Source organism: Carcharhinus amblyrhynchos, chromosome 9 (assembly GCF_965287045.1).
Source record: "Carcharhinus amblyrhynchos chromosome 9, sCarAmb.v2.hapA, whole genome shotgun sequence".
Taxonomy (NCBI): domain Eukaryota; kingdom Metazoa; phylum Chordata; class Chondrichthyes; order Carcharhiniformes; family Carcharhinidae; genus Carcharhinus; species Carcharhinus amblyrhynchos.
The window spans coordinates 86183433-86202730 of record NC_137332.1 but is presented as its reverse complement, the minus strand read 5'-3'; the positions used below and the strand labels follow the sequence as shown (position 1 = coordinate 86202730).

The 19298-nt window shown below is 44.0% G+C and overlaps 1 protein-coding gene across 5 annotated transcripts in view; it reads left to right on the top strand.

Moving 5' to 3' along the window:
- Nucleotides 1–19298, top strand: part of LOC145347980 (roquin-1-like) — a 108115-nt gene that overhangs the window by 50056 nt on the left and 38761 nt on the right. For all 5 annotated transcript variants that reach the window (XM_080196045.1, XM_080196043.1, XM_080196044.1 and 2 more), the window contains exons 4-9: nt 1042–1281; nt 1935–2110; nt 5243–5443; nt 7798–7930; nt 9810–9928; nt 11628–11740. In XM_080196045.1, coding sequence (XP_080052171.1) covers nt 1042–1281; nt 1935–2110; nt 5243–5443; nt 7798–7930; nt 9810–9928; nt 11628–11740 — 982 coding nt within the window. The remainder of the gene's footprint in view (nt 1–1041; nt 1282–1934; nt 2111–5242; nt 5444–7797; nt 7931–9809; nt 9929–11627; nt 11741–19298) is intronic.

Sequence of the window (19298 nt, the reverse complement as noted above, 5' to 3'; positions counted from 1 at the left end):
ATGCCAGACTTTACCCCCTTGGTGATAGTTGACTCCCTTTGCCTGCTTTGAGGTTTCAACTCAATTTTCAAGTTTGCTGATGACACCACTACTGTGGGTTGAAGCTCAAACAACGATGACACACAGTACAGGAAAGAGAGAGAAAATCTGGTGAACTGGTGCTACAACAATAATCTCTCCCTCAATGTCAAAGTGAGGGAGATAGTCATCGACTTCAGGAAGCATAATGGAGGGCATGCCCCGATCTATATCAATGAGGACAAAGTAGAGCTTCAAGTTCTTAGATGTCCAGATCACCAGCAATCTTTCCTGGTCCCTCCATGCTGATGCTATAGTTAAGAAACCTCACAAATGCCTCTACTTTCTCAGGAGACTAAGGAAATTTGGCATGTCCACTGCAACTCTCATCAACTTCGACAGACGCACCATAGAAAGCATTCCTTCTAGTTGTAGCACAGCTTGGTATGGCTCCTGCTCTGTCCAAGACTGCAAGAAACTACAACGGGTTGTGTATGAGGTTCAACCCATCACTCAAACCAGCCTCCCACCCATTGATGCTGACTGCACTTCCCTCTGTCTCAGAAAAGCAGCCAGCACAATCATGGATCCCACCCACTCCGGACATTCTCTGTTCCACCTTCTTCCATCGGAAAAAAGATACAAAAGTCAGAGGTCACATACCAATTGACTCAAAAAACAGCTTCTTCCCTGCTTTTGAATGGAGCTACCTCACTAAGTTAATCTTTCACTGCCCCTAACTATGACTGTAACACTACCTCCTGTGGTCTGTCCTTTTCTTCTCTATATACAGTATGCTTTGTCTGTATAGTATATGAAACAATACTTTGCATACTAATACGTGCGACAATAATAAATTTTTAAAAAAGCAAAAAGTTTGTTGGTATCCCCGATTAGTAAGTGATGATGTTGCAGCAGAGGCAGGCCAGGCCCAGCTTGCTCCATTTGGAGAGCTTCCCAAATACTATCCATATGCGTTGTTTGTTGCCCTTGCCTGTTGAGCTGTGTTGCGTTCTATTGCAGGTGTGGTGCTCAGCAGCGCTGCACAGAGCGTACTAAGCAGGCCCATGCAGAGGAAGCTGGTTACACTGGTTCACTGTCAGCTGGTGGAAGAAGAAGGCCGAATCCGGGCAATGAGAGCTGCTCGCTCGTTGGGGGAGCGCACTGTCACTGAGCTCATCCTTCAACATCAAAACCCACAGCAACTGTCATCCAATCTCTGGGCAGCTGTCAGAGCCAGAGGCTGCCAATTTCTTGGACCAGGTACAGTACTGAATGGATGTTGCTTCTAAGCTTCCCTGTATATACTCCCACTTCAGGATATTAGACACTCCACTGAAGTTCGAACGAACTTCAGAGTTAGAAGCAATGTTTGATAGGACGAATCTCCTTTTGTTTCATTTGTTTTAAAATTGTGTCCTATTATTTTAGAATTTGCACATAGGTGAACTGGGAATTTGGCAGAATCAAAGAAACTGTAGTATTGAGGATATGTAAATATAAATTTGATAATTCAGTCGCAATTAGAGGAATTGGAGGATTGGGCAGAATCGGAAGAACTGGCGGATGAAGCAATATTTGAAGGGAATGAAGGCTGAGGGGATCAGAGGACTGGAGGATAGGGGGACTCAGAGGGAATGGAGGATAGGGGGACTCAGAGGGAATGGAGGATGGGGTGGAATCACAAGGACTGGGAGAGGATTGGAGGGAGTGGAGGACTTTGAGGGGGGGATTGGAGGAAGTGGAGGACTTTGGAGGGGGGATTGGAGGGTGGGGCAAGACTGGAGTTTGGCTGGGATTGGAGGCAATATAAGAAGAGCAGTTACTGTATGCCAAATACAGAATTCAAAGTGTCAGTAATCAACAAATGTGATTTATTTTTGCCATCCTGGTTTGCAATCCTCTTTGACTCCCAGCTATGCAGGAAGAAGCCCTCAAACTTGTCTTACTTGCACTGGAAGATGGCTCTGCACTCTCCAGAAAAGTTTTGGTATTGTTTGTAGTCCAGAGACTGGAGCCTCGATTTCCTCAAGCCTCAAAGACCAGCATTGGACATGTGGTTCAGCTGCTGTACAGAGCCTCCTGTTTCAAAGTAAGTCTTTGGCCCCAGTTGCAATGCGTAGATTGAAGGTCACTGATTTAAATTAAGGGCATTTGCCATGCCAAATGATTAATCTTATCTGTGATCTGTATTGTTGACATGCATAAAGGGCAGCATTTCAAAGGTTTGCTGATGGCACAGAGCTCAATAATGCTGCATTTCACATCTCTGCTGACCTCACCAGCATCCCTTTCAACCTCTCCAGTGCCTTTGATTTGTCATGCTGTGTGTCTGCTATCCAGTTTTGGTGGAGCAGAAGTTACCTGCACCTAAACACTTGGGGTGATTTTCAACCCACATACATCATTAAAGAGAATGGCGACGTGGGGCAGAAAATACTAAGAGCATCAAGTAAATATCATGTCCCCCTGTGTCTGCATGTTCCTATCTCAATGGCCTCATGCACTCCCTGGCAATGCCAACCTGTCAAGGGGCTGTGCCAGGCACGGCCCAGACGCGTGCGCGCGCGCACACACACACACACACACACACACACACACACAAACCCCCCCCCCCCACACACACACACACACACAAAAGGTGATATTTACCTTTGTGCCCCTTGGGCTGGGTGGGAATCTCATTACTTCACCGGTGAGGGGTGAGGAAAATCAGGAAATGGATCTCACCACCAAGGCTTGTGTTTCTCGATTCTCTTAGTATTTTCTGTCCACGTCACCACTCTCTTTGATGAATGTGGGTTGAAAATCACCCCAAGTGTTCAGGTGCAGGAAACTTCTGCTCCACCAAAACTGCATAGCAGACACCACAGCATGACAAATCAAAGGCACTGGAGAGGTTGAAAGGGATGCTGGTGAGGTCAGCAGAGATGTGAAATGCAGCATTATTGAGCCCAGCAATATCTCCACAGTTGTGGGGGAGAGGGAGCCCCAGATTCCTCTGTGAGGGTGTCCTTTAAAAATAGTACCGCAAGACTTGGAGCAATCGCGATAGATCTTTCTCTCTCTTTCTGTCTCTGTTTAAGCCTTAATTATAAATAAGGTTGCTCTTAATTTGAGCCTTTCACGTAGGCTTCACTGCTACCAATGCCTGCCCCAGTTGCTATTGTTGTGAAACTGCTATACTTTCCTATACAGCTTACAAGCTGGCATCAGTATGAGCCTATATTTTGCTACCAATTGTTATTTTTTTTTGTTTTAGTTGGAAGGTTTGCTTGTGTAGTGCCTTCTTTTCTGTGAGAGTTTCTCTGATTATAATGTACTTGATGACACCTCGTGTCCCCATGGCACTGACAGACTTGGATTTATAGCTACATGCACCTGAGTGGAAAGTGGATATTTTCAATTAATGGAGGGTGTCTCCCACTAAGTGTCTGTGTATATATATCAATATATTCTATATATGGGTACTTTCAACATCAATATATTCTATATACAAGGAAATTATTGGATATTTGTAGCTAAACCCTGACAGGGCAGATTATAAATTTAAAATTCTTGACCATTTGAGATGAATGTTTAAATCACAATAGTTGGAGATTTCATAGAATCCCTACAGTGCAGAGGGAGGCTATTCGATCCATCGAGTCTGCACCGACAACAATCCTACACAGGCCCTATTCCCGCAACCCCACATATTTGCCAGCTAATTTCCCTGGCATTAAAGGGCAATTTAGCATGGCTAGTCAACCTAATTCGCACATCTTTTGGACTGTGGGAGGAAACCCACACAGACGGACATGGGACGAAAATGCAGATACCACATATTTACTCAAGGCCAGAATTGAACCTGCTGTCTTGGAGCTGTGAGGTAGCAGTGCTAACCACTGTGCCACCATGCCACCCCAAAAACTTGCAGCACAGTGAACTGTGATTTGGAAGTACCGCTTGAAAAAGCGATGAAAACTGATTCAATTCAAACTTTCAAGAGAGAGTTGGATGAATAGTTGGTTAGGAAATTTTGCAAGGCTATTGGCAAAGAGTGGAAGATCAGGATTAATTGGAAAGTTCATACCACAGGCACAGTGGGTTAAATGGATTCCTCTGCACTGTTAGATTTAGTTAAAACTGGAACAAGTTCCCTCACTATTTCTGAGCCTGTATTTAATGGTTGCTCTGTTTCTGAGGCTGTTGTTAAGAACCCCACTGATACCTGCGAGTGTCTCAAAACCCCAAAGGATAACTTGAAACACTGGTTCTTAGTGGTATATATTTATTTGGATTAACATGAGGAATCATTTATAATGATTCTTTTATAATGAATATAACTAGGGAGTGGGATAGCTTGATCTTGGGATTGGACATAGCTCAGCACAACATTGAGAGCCGAAGGGCCTGTACTGTGCTGTAATGTTCTGTGTTCTATAATCCAGTGAGGAATCTGTCTGGTTATTGTGTAAACAATTAATGAAGAGTATTTATTAAAGTAGTAGAAAAGCACAGAAGATTAATATACATTATGACACTTAAGTACATTAATAACTAAACATACTGTTTCATCTGAAATTCCCAAATTTTGTTCCCAAGATATACTCACATTCCCTGAACTCACTGAGACACCCCTTTTTCCAAACAACATGATAAATCTCAGTCAAATTCAGCTAATAGTTACCACTCAACACAGCTTACATGACCAAGTCATTTTGTACAAAGGTACAAACTATGCCTATTGGAGGAGAATATCTGCAATCTACCATGCTCTGACTGTTAGATGGAACAAGCTTCTGTCTGAACATTGGATGAAAACTACCCTGCTTCCCCAATGACAGTGCTCGAGTTGTATTGTTCAGTTTCTTTTATGTTCTATCCTGTGGATTAGGCTGTCTACATCTCTCAAATTCCTTGCCTTTAGAAGTGACCATCCCCCAATCTCTGGTAAACAGTTTATCTGATATGGCAATTCACACTTCAGCTTCTTAAGACGCCTGCTAATCATGTTACTGGCCAAATTGCACTTCATTATTCCCCTAGACACAAGCTTGTTTGTTATTTTGTTTTCATCTCAAGTTCAACTGTTAACCTCGTTAACTTCCCAAATTTCCAAATACTGTGCTTAATGGTTACTATGTTTCTAAGCTCGTGTTTAATGCTAACCATTTCTGCGCCTGTGTTTAATGGTTACTGTGTTTCTGAGCCTGCGTTTAATGGTTATTCGCTGATGCAGGTCACAAAGAGAGATGAAGATTCTTCCCTGATGCAGCTAAAGGAAGAGTTTCGCACGTATGAAGCACTACGACGGGAACATGACTCGCAGATTGTGCAGATTGCCATGGAAGCTGGCCTTCGCATTGCTCCTGACCAGTGGTCCTCCCTACTTTATGGAGACCTGTCACACAAATCTCACATGCAATCTATTATTGACAAGGTATGGCAAGTTATCAGGGACATGGAGATAAAATGCGTGGCAATCTCCTGAGGCGTCCTGCCCAACTAATGGGAAAATCTATTTATATGTGTGCCCCATATCTCTGAAAGAGCATCCCACATGCAGCCAGATTGAGTAGGAAATGTTGGGTTGAGATTGAGTAGGAAATGTTGATCACTTCTCTAGGAGAGTTCACTGCCACGGGATCTTTAATATCCATTAAATAGATTTAGTTGCTTTTTTTTAATTTGTTCCCTAAAAGGACATGAGTGAACCCGGTGGGTTTTACAACAAATAACAGTGGTTTCATGGTCATGATTGGACTTTTAATTTAGGATTTTTACTGAATTTAAATTGATGGGATTTGAACCCAGGTCCCCAAAGCAACACCCTGGGTCTCTAGATTACTAGTCTAGTGACAATACCACTACACCAGTGCCTGCCCTTCCATTAATTGTGTCTTAATCAACAGAATGCACTCTGAAGCACGTCATGGTTACATCTTTGCATTCCTTTTTATATTCCTACACTAGTAGGAATGCTAAAGTCATTAGTTTAATAACTAATAAGATCAGGATTCCCCACTGTGGTTTACATGGTGCTTTTTCAGATATGAGAATAACGGCTGTATGGTACACGGTGGTTAGCACTGCTGCTCCAGGGACCTGGGTTTGATTCCTGGCTTGGGTCGCTATCTGTGTGAAGTTTCTCCCCATGTTTATGTGGGTTTCCTCCGGGTGCTCCAGTTTCCTACCACACTCCAAAGATATGTGGGTTAGGTTCATTGGCCATGCTAAATTGCCCCTTAGTGTGCTGGGATGTATAGGTTAGAGGGATTAGCGGGGTAAATATGTGGGGTTACGGGCATAGGGCCTAGTGGTGCAGACTCGATGGGCCGAATGGCCTCCTCCTGCACTGTAAGGTTTGTTTGAACGTTTTGACTTTACCTTGTGGAATCAGGATGAAGTTTCTTTTCGTCAAGAGATTAAATGAGTTGATGAGACTTCACTATAGTGTAATGAGGCTTTGGTAGGAATAATGGTAGGAAGGATTATTACTTACGTGGAGAAAAACTGCAGCAGGCGACGGTGCAGAGGGACCTCGGGGTCCTTGTGCATGAGTCGCAAAAACCCAGCTTGCAGGTGCAGCAGGTGGTCAGGAAGGCGAATGGGATGCTGGCCTTCATCGCGAGGGGGATTGAATATAAAAGTAGGGAGGTCTTGCTGCGGCTGTATAGGGCATTGGTGAGGCCGCAGCTGGAGTACTGTGTGCAGTTTTGGGCGCCGTACTTACGCAAGGATATTTTAGCCTTGGAGGGAGTGCAGAGGAGGTTTACTAGGCTGATACCGGAGTTGAGGGGTTGAGCTATGAGGAGAGGCTGAATAGATTGGGCTTGTACTCGTTGGAGTTTAGAAGAATGAGGGGAGATCTCATTGAGACGTATAAAATGATGAATGGAATGGATAGGATAGAGGTGGAGAGACTCTTCCCGCTCAGAAAGGATAGTAGGACTAGGGGGCATAGCATCAAGATAAAGGGAGGGCGGTTTAGAACAGAGTTGAGGAGGAACTTCTTCACTCAAAGGGTGGTGAATCTCTGGAATTCTCTGCCCGTTGAAGTGGTGGAGGCTGCCTCGCTAAATATTTTTAAGACGCGGGTTGATGGGTTTTTGATGAGAGAGGGGATTAAGGGTTATGGGGAGAGGGCAGGAATGTGGAACTGAGCCAAGACAGATCAGCCATGATCTTATTGAATGGCAGGGCAGGCTCGAAGGGCTAGTTGGCCTACTCCTGCTCCTATTTCTTATGTTCTTATGGAAGGGGATTAAGTGGGTGGTTGGAATCGATCATAGGGTAGAGTGTAGATGGGGTGTGGGAGGAGTCTTTGCTGTGACTATAGGGCTTTTCTTGTCATTTGTGGATATGTGGAATGGAATCCCAGCAATTCATACTGTATTAATTGGCAAATTCAATGCATGTGAACAGGACTGAATGTGATCAGGGTAAGCTGTTTTTTTGTTTGTTTTATATTTTTAATTTACATCAGCCCATAGAATTGCATGTGCAGTAGCACTAAATCAGGATTCAATCACTAACATTAAATTAACTTTTACTTTGTATTGATGTGTGAATAGTGCATGACGATGGAGAGCAGGACATATTCTTTTGAAGGATAGAGGCTAGTAGACAACTGCCTGTTTCTGTAATCGATGTTCTTTGTGCCTTACTGTTAGAGCCAGACTTCCCTGAGATTCTTTGGAATTTTTTCTCACTTGTGCTGTTTGGTAAGTAATGTGGAACTCGTTTCTGAAGGTCAGTTGTAATCATTCTTCCTTCGGTGCTGTTTCCTTTCAGTTGCAGACACCGGCCTCCTTTGCACAAAGTGTCCAGGAGCTAACGATTGCCCTGCAACGTACCGGAGACCCTGCCAATCTGAACCGACTTCGGCCACACCTGGAGTTGCTGGCCAACATTGACCCCAGTCCAGGTATTGGAATAAAAATGTCTCAAACAGACTGTCTCCTACACAAATCCAGCTCTGATTCAGACACATTGAAGAAGCACACGTACCCAATATCAACAACTTGCATTTAGATATAATAATAGCCTTTAATATAATAATAGCCTTTAACATAACAAAATACCTGGGGATGCTTCACAAGAGCATTAACAAATGTTGACACTGAATCACATGAGGAAATTACTTGGTCAGGTGAAATCGCAATTTTTTTAATTCATTCATGGGACGTGGGCATCGCTGGTTGGCCAGCATTTATTGCCCATCCCTAGTTGCCCTTGAGAAGGTGATAGTGAACTGCCTTTTTGAATTGCTGCAGTCCACGTGCTGTGGTTTGACCATAATGCCATTAGGGAGGTAATTCAGGATTTTAACCCAATGACTACAAAGGAAAGTGGTATATTTCCAAGTCAGGACAGTGAGTAACTTGGAGGTGGTGGTGTTCCCATGTATCTGCTGCCTTTGTTGTTCTAGATGGAAGTGGTTGCGGGTTTGGAAAGTGCAGTCTAAGGATCTTGAGGAATCTTTTCTTTATTCATTCATGGCATGTTGGTCAGATTTGTTGCTCTTCCTTAATTGCCCTTGAACTGAGTGTCTCACTCAGCCAGTTAAGAGTCAAACACATTGCTGTGGGACTGGAATCACATAGAGGCCAGACCAAGTAAGGATGGTAGATTTCCTTCCCTAATCTTCCCTTACAACAATTGGTGATAGCTTTCAACTTCAGATCTCATCAATTGAATTTAAATTCCACCAGTTGTCAGGGTGGTATTTGAACCCGTGCCCCCAGAGATTTAACATGAGTCTTTGGATTAGTGGTCCTGTGACTTTACCACCAGGCCACCATTTCTCTACCTCCACCCAAGTTTGAGTTTTAGAGGTTGGATTAAAAGAAGAAACAGATAGAAAAGTGTGTGTGTGTGTGTGTGTGTGTGTGTGTGTGTGTGTGTGTGTGTGTGTGTGTGTGTGTGTGTGTGTGTGGTGAGATGCCTGAAGCTAGAATTAGAGGAGCACTGGGATCTAAGTATTAAGTGGCTGAACGAGATTACAAAGTCTTGGAGTGTTGAGTCCACTGAGGATTTGAACTGAAGGATGATAAGTTTTAAACTGAAGCATGCCATTCCAGTGGATATTGTGGAGCAGTGAACACATGAGTGATAGCTGAACAGGACTTGAATCAAGTTAGGATATGGGCAACTAAGATGTCAAAGGGTTTTTGGCTATTCTGTGGTGATGTGAGCTTTGGCAGTTACCCAGTATTGGACCTCTTCACAACTCTCACCAGCTGCATATGTGAGAGGATTTTACAATGAAGACTCAATTTCTTGTGCAGTGAAATCACAAAGTGATTACTCACATAGAGACTAAGCATTTCACTGACTCCTTGTTAACAGCATTCCCATGAGCAAGGTATAATAACCACAGATGTTGCACAGCTTCCCTCATAGCCACTGGTATATAGCTGCTTTCATAAGGATCTAAATGTAAACATGCCTAGACTATGTCTAGAATCTACGCAACTCATTTCAAACACATGCAAACATATCTCTCTAACCAATGCTTTAGTCACATGACTGAAGAAACGCTAAATTGTGTTTGACAACCTATCCTATGAAGTGCCTTTTGGATATTTTACTATTTTTAAAGGAGCTTGATCACATCCAGTTGTTATCATTGTTGTCCAGTACGTGTGAGGATTCCCCCTGAGCTCAGTCTCCAGTCAGTGTGAGGATTTCCCCTCTTAGTCTCCAGTCAGTGGGAGGATTCCCTGGTCAGTTTACAGGCTGTGCAGTGCTGCTGTACCTAGTTTTCCCTGTGCATAACTGCTCTGTTCCGTGTTTATTTGCAGATGCACCTCCTCCAACTTGGGAACAGCTAGAATGTGGCTTGGTGGCAGTAAAGACTGTGGTGCACGGTCTGGTGGATTTTATACAGAACCACAGCAAGAAAGGAACTGACCAGCAGCAGGTGAGGAAGCTGCAAACAACACTGAGTGCAGCGAGGGATTTTATTTGTTCTTGTTTTCTGTTTAAGCAATACCTTAATGATATTGCAGGGTGCTTAATTGACAAAGAATAATTGAGCATATTGAGCAGACCTACAAGAAGTGAATAGCCGAGTACTGCAGGTGGTTCTGCTGAAAGGTTATTGAGCTGAAATGTTAAATCTTGCTCCCTCTTCCCCAGATTCTGTTAGACCTGCTGAACATTTACAGCAATTTTTATTTATCAGACTCTGCAGAACCCTATTTTCTGGACTGAAATCAATCTTCCCAGTCTGTACCTGTGTTCACTGACTCCCTGGTAGTGCCATTGCCTCCAAGTCAGAATATTTATCCTTCAACCTAAATCACAAAGACCGATTTAGTCTTTATCACATTGCTGTTAATCGAAACGTAACTGCACAAGTATGTAAGGCGGGGGGGAGCACTCTCAGCGCAGTCGGCAGGGGGTGGGGTGCACAGTCAGCGGGACCGGTGGGTAACACGCTGTCAGTGGGGCTGGCTAAACTGGTGACTGCCTCAGGAAATCAGTTGGATGATGAGGCTTTAGACAGTGTGAATAAAGAATAACTGTTTCCAGTGGCTGAGAGGTTGTTTGCCAGTGGGCAGAGATTTAAGGTGATTGACAGAAGAACCCACAAGTAGGATTTGGAATGCATTTAGATAAGAGTGCTGAATAGTAATTTAGTAGTAGCCTTCAAAAGGGAATTGAAAGGAGGAGAAAGAATTTCAGGTATACAAGGACAGAGCGAGGGAGTAGGACTGTTTCTGGATTGTTTTTTGGAAGAGCCATCACAGACTCGATGAATGGTTTCTGTCATGCTATGCTATTCCATGACTCTTAAGTGGGACTTGAAATAATTCTGAGGTGAAAGTGTTATAACTCAGCCACTTTGGCATTTAGTTCCAGAGGCATCAGCCAGCCACCCACCCCACCCGTGCGGCAAATTCTTTATATGCGCATCTTGGAATGTGAGCTTTGGCCTGCTACTTGATTGTGAAGGGGTGTGTTAGCCAAACCTGGTCTTGTTCTCAGCCAAGAGTGTGCACACTGCTTCCAGCAGGATTGGTGCGATCTGGGTCAGCATGGTGACACAGTGGTTAGCACTGCTGCCTCGTAGCACCAGGGACCTGGATTCGACTCCCAGTTTGGATTGCTGTCTGTGTGGAGTTTGTACATTCTCCTCGTGTCTGCATGGGTTTCTTCCAGGTGCTCCAGTTTTCTCCCACAATCCAAAGATGTGCAGGTTAGGTGGATTAGCCATGATAACTTGCTCCTTAGTGTCAGGGGACTAGCTGGGGTAAATCCATGGGGTTATGGAGATAGGGCCCGAGTGGGATTGTGGTCAGTGCGGACTCGATGGGCTGAATGGCCTTCTGCGCTGCAGGGATTCCATGCTTCTATGAGGGTCCCCTTGGCTGTTTTGATTTCTCACTAACCCTCCACAACTCAGTGACATTCAGGTTCATCAGGTGCCAGGGATGACCAGGGACCTTAATGATATGTGTGACTCAGTACCAAATCCCCCAGTGTATTGAACCAAGTCACTGAGGGACGCGCTTCAGCTGTAACTTTCAACACCTGGTTCTCTGAGCAAACTAGCCAGGCTGGTGTGTGCTATACCTCTGTATCAAACTCTCTCTCTATTTTGTTTATCAATGCAGTCAGCACAGAGCAGCAAGTACAAAACAAGCATGTGTCGGGACCTGAGACAACGGGGCGGCTGTCCTCGAGGAGCCAGCTGCACTTTCGCCCATTCCCAGGACGAACTTGAAAAGTAAGTGACATCTGTGTTCCTGCCTTGCACCTGCCATGGTATTGGAGTTGGGGTGTTCACTGCATGAGGATTGTGAGTCTGTGGAATTCTCTCCCCTACAGGCTGAGTCATTGAATTTACTCATGTCAGATATTTGATCAACAAAGGAGTGAGGAATCACGGACAAGGGATCGGGACAGACAGAAAAATGGAGTTGAGACGACAGCCAGATCAGACATGATCTCATTGAATGGCTGAGCAGGCTTGAAGGCCTATGTCCTATGGTTAAAGTTTATATATTAGTCACAAGTAAGGCTTACATTAACACTGCAATGAAGTTGAGGTGAAGTTCCCCTAGTCACCATACTCCAGCGCCTGTTCGGATCAATGCACTTAAGCAGCACATCTTTCAGACTGTGGGAGGAAACTGGAGCACCCGGAGGAAACCCACGCAGACATGGGGAGAACATGCAGACTTCAAACAGACAGTGACCTAAGCTGGGAATCAAACCCGGGCCTCTAGCGTTGTGAGGCAGCAGTGCTAACCACTGTGCCACCCTAGTCCTAGTGCAGTATTGCCACTTCACCATGATGTCTCTGCCTACAGCCCCCACACACATAACCCAATGTTTCAACATCCTGAGTAGAAACTCCAGAGGTCCCTGCACCCCCACACTAGTGTCTGTCATTTCAGTCCCCAATTTCATTCCCCACTGCTGTTTGCGATCACTTTTTCTTCCATTTCCCCAACTGTCCCCCAGTACAGCCAAGTTGCATTACTTCCCCAATTCCATTCCCCACTTAGTGTCCAGGTATATCATCAATAAAATATCATGAACAGTTAGCAAAAATACTCAAAGACTAAAAACATTTAAATCTTGATTCAAGGATTGGGGGACAGAGTTTAAAAATTACAGCCAAATCTTTCAGTAAACACTTCAACACAGAGAGGGCAGTTGAAGTTAGAAAATCCATTCTGCAATCAACAATTAATGCAAGTTCAATTTTAGATCAGTGATGGATAGTTTTTAATTACCCAAAAGATCTCAAACAAAAGGTTGATAATGTGGAGTTAGACAGCAGATCAGCCATGATCTCATTGAATGGCAAAACAAGTCCAAGTGTCCAAATGTCTAGCATCTCCTCCGATGTTTTTAGAATTTAGAGTTAGGATGTTGAGCAGTGAAATCCAGAAAGTTTCAGTAGTAGAATCTGAAATTCCCTTCATAAAAGGCTGTGCATGCTGCAGGAAAATTGAAACTTTCAAAAGTGAAATACTTGTTCAGTAAGGGACGTGAATAAAACCAAAATGAAAGCAAATTACTGCGGATGCTGGAATCTAAATAAAAACAGTAAATGCTGGAAAATCTCAGCAGGACTCTCAGCAGCTGTGTAGAGAGAAAAGAGCTAATATTTCGAGTCTAGATGACCCTTTGTCAGAGCTCAAAGCAAAAGGCCAGATGGAGTTGACGTATAGAGCAGCCACGATCTAACGGAATAGTAGAGCAGAGGCTCATCAACCTACAACTGATCCTATAGAAGATGCAAACTTCACTTCTTGCACTGGCATTAAAGTACATGATGGGAACAGTGTAGATGGAACCATCCACATGATGTACCTGTTCTGGGAGTGTTTGATGAGGACAGTGTTGAGGGATCTAACCCCGTGCTGTATCTGTCTTGGGAACATTTGATGGGGACATGAGGGAGTGACCGGGATTTGATGTAGAGCAAGTAGTCAATACTCCCCCGATTCCCCCGTGCTTTCAATTAGGACGTGGATGACTCGATTAGTATCCCCAATTGCCATTGAGAGCAGTAAGAATTAGCTATGTCATGTGAGGCAGGAAAACATTGACATGGTGATTTTTGACATTTCCTCTGTATTCCTCATCTAATTAACAGATCAACTGAATTAATTTCCGTCTCACCATTGGAACTTTTGAAGTCTGGATTTGTACTTATGTCAGAAACGATTCATCACCATTCCTGAATGAATTAAGCATATGGGCCTGAATTGTCAGCAACAATGATAATTAGTCTTTGTATAACCTTGTTATCACAAGGCTCTGTTGAGGAGCTGCTTCCGTAATGCTGTGTCGAGGAGTTTAAATTCCAGCCGTGCTGACTTGTCTTAAGCAAAGGAAATTTCACTTCTTTACATCTGGGTTGGGGATAATCCAGGAGGTTTGGCAAGCATACTTCCCACTCATTCAATCTGGCATTGTTGAGTCAAATGCATGTTGAGCTGCCCAGACCAGGCAAGTCCCAAGTTTGACCCTCAGTCTGCAAGAGAGAGGGAGGTGAAATCATAGAATCCCTACAGTGTAGAAGGAGGCCATTCAGCCCATCGAACCTGCACCAACAACAATCCCACCCAAGCCCAAAAAAGTTGGGAAGTGTAGGCCAGCTCATCTCATGTTATTGGGAAATTGCTGGAATTCAGTATTAAAGTAGCAGTAGGACATTTAAGAAAATCATAAAACAATCAGGAAGAGTCAACATGCCCTTGTGAAAGGGAAATCCTGTTTGACAGATTTATTCGTTTTCTATAAACCACGTTAATGTTTCCCACCATTGCAAAATCTAGCCCTCGCAGACCCCACCCACCCAGCCATGGTGGCTGCAGCAGCAATACAGAGGAGGTGCAGTTGCCCTGAATTGGGGTGGCAGTGCTAATCACTGTGCTGCCTCACAGCGCCAAGAACCCAGGTTCAATTCTGGCCTTGGGTCACTGTCTGTGTAGAGTTTGCATATTCTCCCCATGTCTGCGTGGGTTTCCTCTGGGTATTCCAGTTTCCCCTCTCAATCCGAAGATGTGCGGGTTAGGTTGATTGGCCATGCTAAATTGACCCTCAGGAGGATTCGCAGCATAAATATGTAGGGTTACAGGAATAGTCCCTGGGTGGGATTGTGGTCAGTGCAGACTCAATGGGTCAAATGGCCTCCTCCTGTACTATAGGGATTCGATGTGACGAGCAGGGTAGATAAAGGGGAACCAGTAGATGTAGTGTATTTGGATTTCCAAAAGGCAATCAGTGAGGTGTTAATAAAAGGTTATGACCCACCATAGGAGCTCGTGATGTTCAGAACATTGATGTAAGATTGATTGATTAACAGGAAATTTAGGTGTTGGGAATAATGAGTCATTTACAAGTTTACAACCTGTAACTAGTGGGTGTCGCAGGAACTAGTGTTGGGTCTTCAAAAATCTGCAACCTGTTTTCATGATTTGGATAAAAAGGCTGAGTTTATCATAGCTAAATTTGCTGATGATACAAGAAGAGGAAAACAACTTGAGGAGGACAGAATCTGTTAAGCGAATATGCAAACTAAATTGGCCGATAGAGTATAATTTGGGAAAATTTGATGTTATCCAATTTGGAAGGAAGAATATCAAAGTAAAAATATATTCTTTAATTCAGAGGTGCTGCAGAACAGAGGGATCTGGGTGTTTTTGTAAATGAATCGCAGAAAGTTAGCATAAAATTTACAGTAAGTAGTTAGGAAGGGAATTGGAGTATTGGCTTTTATTGCAAGGAAGACAAACTTTGGGACTGAAAATGATGAGACTGCGCCTCGAGTACTGTGTGCAGTTTTGGTCTCCTTATTAACAAGAGATATATTTGCATTGGAAGTAGTTCTGAGAAAGTTCACCAGGTTGATTCCTTATGAAAAAAGTTGACTTGAGGAAAAGCGTGGCCTATTCTCTTGGAATATTGAAGAATGGGGTGTTTATATAGTGAAAGAGACAAGATTCTGAGATGTTTAACAGAGTATGTGCAGAGAGAATGCTTACTACCGCCAACTCTGCATCCCCCCCCCCCAGCCATCCATCCATCACCTCACAGCCCCCCCACTGGGGAATCTGGAAACAGGGGACACAGTTGTAAAATAATGGATCACTCTTTCATGTCAACAGTGAAGAGGAATTTCTTCTCTGAGAAAGTGGTGAATCTTTGAAGTTCTCTAGCCCAGAGGGCTGTGTTGTCTGAAACATTGAATTCAAGACTAAGATTTCACAAATTATAGGGAGTCCAGGACGAGGGGGAACAATCAAGAAAGTGGAACTGAGACCAAGATCAGATCCGTAATGAACGTATTAAATGTAGAGCAGGCTAAGGGGCCATGTTATCTTTTTGTGTTTGTATTTCTTATGTTCTTGTATTTTTAACAGTGATGCCTGAATTTTTTTAAAGTATTTATGGAACTGAGGAAAAAGTAAACTTATGTTCTCTTTCGTGATTACTTTTTAAGTATATTTGTTACTCACTGGTGGGCTTACATTCTGCAATGAAGTTACTGTAAAAATCCCCAAGTCACCACATTCCAGCGCCTGTTCGGGTACATTGAGGGAGAATTTAGCATGGCCAATTCACCTAACCTATCCAGTGATCCCTGTCATATTGTGTTTAGCTAAAAGGTAGGTGTAAAGCAATTGGTTGAGGGTGGGCTTAGAGTGAGTGGTTGGTTGAGGGCGGGGCTGAGGGGCAGACAAGAGAGGAAATTGCTGGACCTCTGACAGAAATCTTTGTCTCTGTATTGGACATAGGTGAGGTCCCAGAGGATTGGAGGATAGCGAATGTGGTATTGTTATTTAAGAAGGGTAGCAAGGATAACCTGGGTAATTATAGGCTGGTGAGCTTGACATCCGTGGTAGGGAAATTGTTGGAGAGGATCCTTAGAGATAGGGTGTATGCAGATTTAGAACAGAATAATCTCATTAGTGATAGACAGCATGGTTTTGTAAGAGGAAGGTCATGCCGTACAAAGTTGGTGGAGGTTTTTGAGGAGGTGACAAAAATGGTTGACAAAGGAAGGGTCGTGGATGTCGTCTATATGGATTTTAGTAAAGCGTTTGACAAAGTCCCTCATGGCAAGTTGGTGCAAAATGTTAAATCTCATGGGATAAAAAGAGAGGTGGCTAGATGGGTGGAGAACTGGCTTGGCCACAGAAGACAGAGGGTAGCAGAGGAAGGGTCTTTTTCCGGCTGGAGGTCTGTGACTAGTGGTGTTCTGCAGGGCTCTGTACTGGGACCCCTACTATTTGTGATATATATAAATGATTTGGAAGAAGGTGTAACTGGTGTGATCAGTAAGTTTGTGGACGACACAAAGATGGCTGGACTTGCGGATAGCGATGAACATTGTCAGAGAATACAGCAGGATATAGATAGGCTGGAAAATTGGGCAGAGAAATGGCAGATGGAATTTAATCCAGATAAATGCAAAGTGATGCATTTTGGTAGAACTAATGTAGGGGGGAGCTATACAATAAATGGCAGAACCATTAAGAGTCATGACACAGAGGGACCTGGGTGTGCAAGTCCACAGATCCTTGAAGGTGGCATCACAGGTGGAGAAGGTGGTGAAGAAGGCATATGGCATGCTTGCCTTTATAGGACGGGGCATAGAGTATAAAAATTGGCGTCTGATATTACAGCTGTATAGAACGTTGGTTAGGCCACGTTTGGAGTACTGCATCCAGTTCTGGTCACCACAGTACCAGCAGGACGTGGAGGCTTTGGAGAGAGGACAGAAAAGGTTTACCAGGATGTTGCCTGGTATGGAGGGTCTTAGCTATGAGGAGAGATTGGGTAAACTGGGGTTGTTCTCCCTGGAAAGACGGTGAATGAGGGGAGACCTAATAGAGGTGTATAAAATCATGAAGGTTATAGGTAGGTGAGCAGCGGGAAGCTTTTTCCCCAGTTGGAGGTGACGAACACGAGGGGTCACAGGTTCAAGGTGAGGGGGTGGTGAGGTTTAACTCGGATATCAGAGGGACGTATTTTACACAGAGGGTGGTGGGGGCCTGGAATGCACTGCCAAGCAGGGTGGTGGAGGCGGACACGCTGGGATCATTTAAGACTTATCTGTATAGTCACATGAACAGACTGGGAATGGAGGGATACAAACAAATTGTCTTGTTGGACCAATGAGCGGCGCAGGCTTGGACAGCCGAAGGTCCTGTTTCCTGTGCTGTATTGTTCTTTGTTCTTCTTTGTTCAGTGTTGATGTAAACCTACTATCAAATAAACTTTAAACTTTAATGCACCACGGCCTTCTCCTGTTAGACACCCATTTCAAGTCCTCCAACACCTTCGTTTTGTGAAGATTGGATTGAGACAAAGGGAGTCAGATGTTTTTACACAGCTAAAAATGTCCCTTCACTCATTAAAACTCAATAGGCTGATCTCCCAAGATCTGTTTCCAATTGAACAAAGGCAGCCTGCCAAATTCAATAGTCCAGTATCTTAGTGCAAATTTTTTCATTCATCTACAGGATTTTGGTGCTGCTGGCAAGTTCTTCATTTATTGTTCATCCCTAATTGTTCTCAAAATGGTGGCTGCCTTGAACTAATGCTGTTAGGGAGGGAGTTGCAAGATTTTGACTCAGTGAAAGTGAAGGAATGGTGAGTGGCAATGCATCTGTTGCCCTTGTTGTCATAGATGGTAGAGGATGCAGGTTTGGAAGGTAGTATTGGAGTCTCAGCGAGTTGTTCAATGCATCTTGTAGATGGTACTGTGCGTCAGTGGTGGAGGGAGTGACTGTTTAAAGTGATGGCTGGGATGCCAATCAATCCGACTACTTTGTTCTAAACGACGTTGAGCCTTTTGAGTGGTGTTGGAGGTGCACTCATGAGCAAGTAGAGAGGAATTCCATCATATTCCTGCCTTGTACCTTGTAGATGGTGGACAGGCTCTGGGGAGTCAGGAGTGATGTTCTGTCTAAGGTGATTAAGTGTGCAGCTATCTGCACATGTCACTCACATGTTGTCCTATATATCATAATAGTACACATGCATGACTATGCTAAAGAATTTAATGGCACTATGCATTGAAATGAAACAGGCTGTGCACAACATGAGAAGAATGAAGGGAATATTGCTGGTGGCAATATGCCATTCAACACAAGAATACCCAACTCCTTATGTGTGGCTGATCCAGTTACATTTCTAGTCAATCTTGCAAAATATTAATTGTGGGGATTCGATGATGGTAATGCTGCTGTATGTCAAGGTGTGGCCTTGACTGCCTGGCACTAGGGTGGTACACATGTACCACAACCTAATCCTGAATATAGTTCAAGTCCTGTTACATGTGAGCATGAATCATTTCATTATCTGAGGAGTTGCATATAGTGGTGAGCACTGCAATCATCAGTGAACTTCCCCACTTTCAATCCCCACAATGGTGGGAGGTTATTGATGAGCAGCTGAATATGTTTAGGCCTGGGATGGCACCCCAAGGAACTCTTGCAGCTATGTCCTGGGATTGAGATGATTGGCCTCCAACAATCACAGACAGTTTCCTTTGTGTTGGGTATGACTCCAGCCAGTGGACAATTCCCCCAGTTTTGTAGACTTCTGTTCTGCTCAGGCTCCTGATGCCACACAAAGAAGAATACAGCACAGGAACAGGTCCTTTGGCCCTCCAACCCTGCACCTACTATGCTGCCTGACTGGACTAAAACCCCCTACCCTTTTGGGGACCAAATCCTTCTATTCCCATCCTATTCATGTATTTGTCCAGATGCCCCCTTAGAAGTCACTATTGTATGAAGTGGCAAAGTGCCATT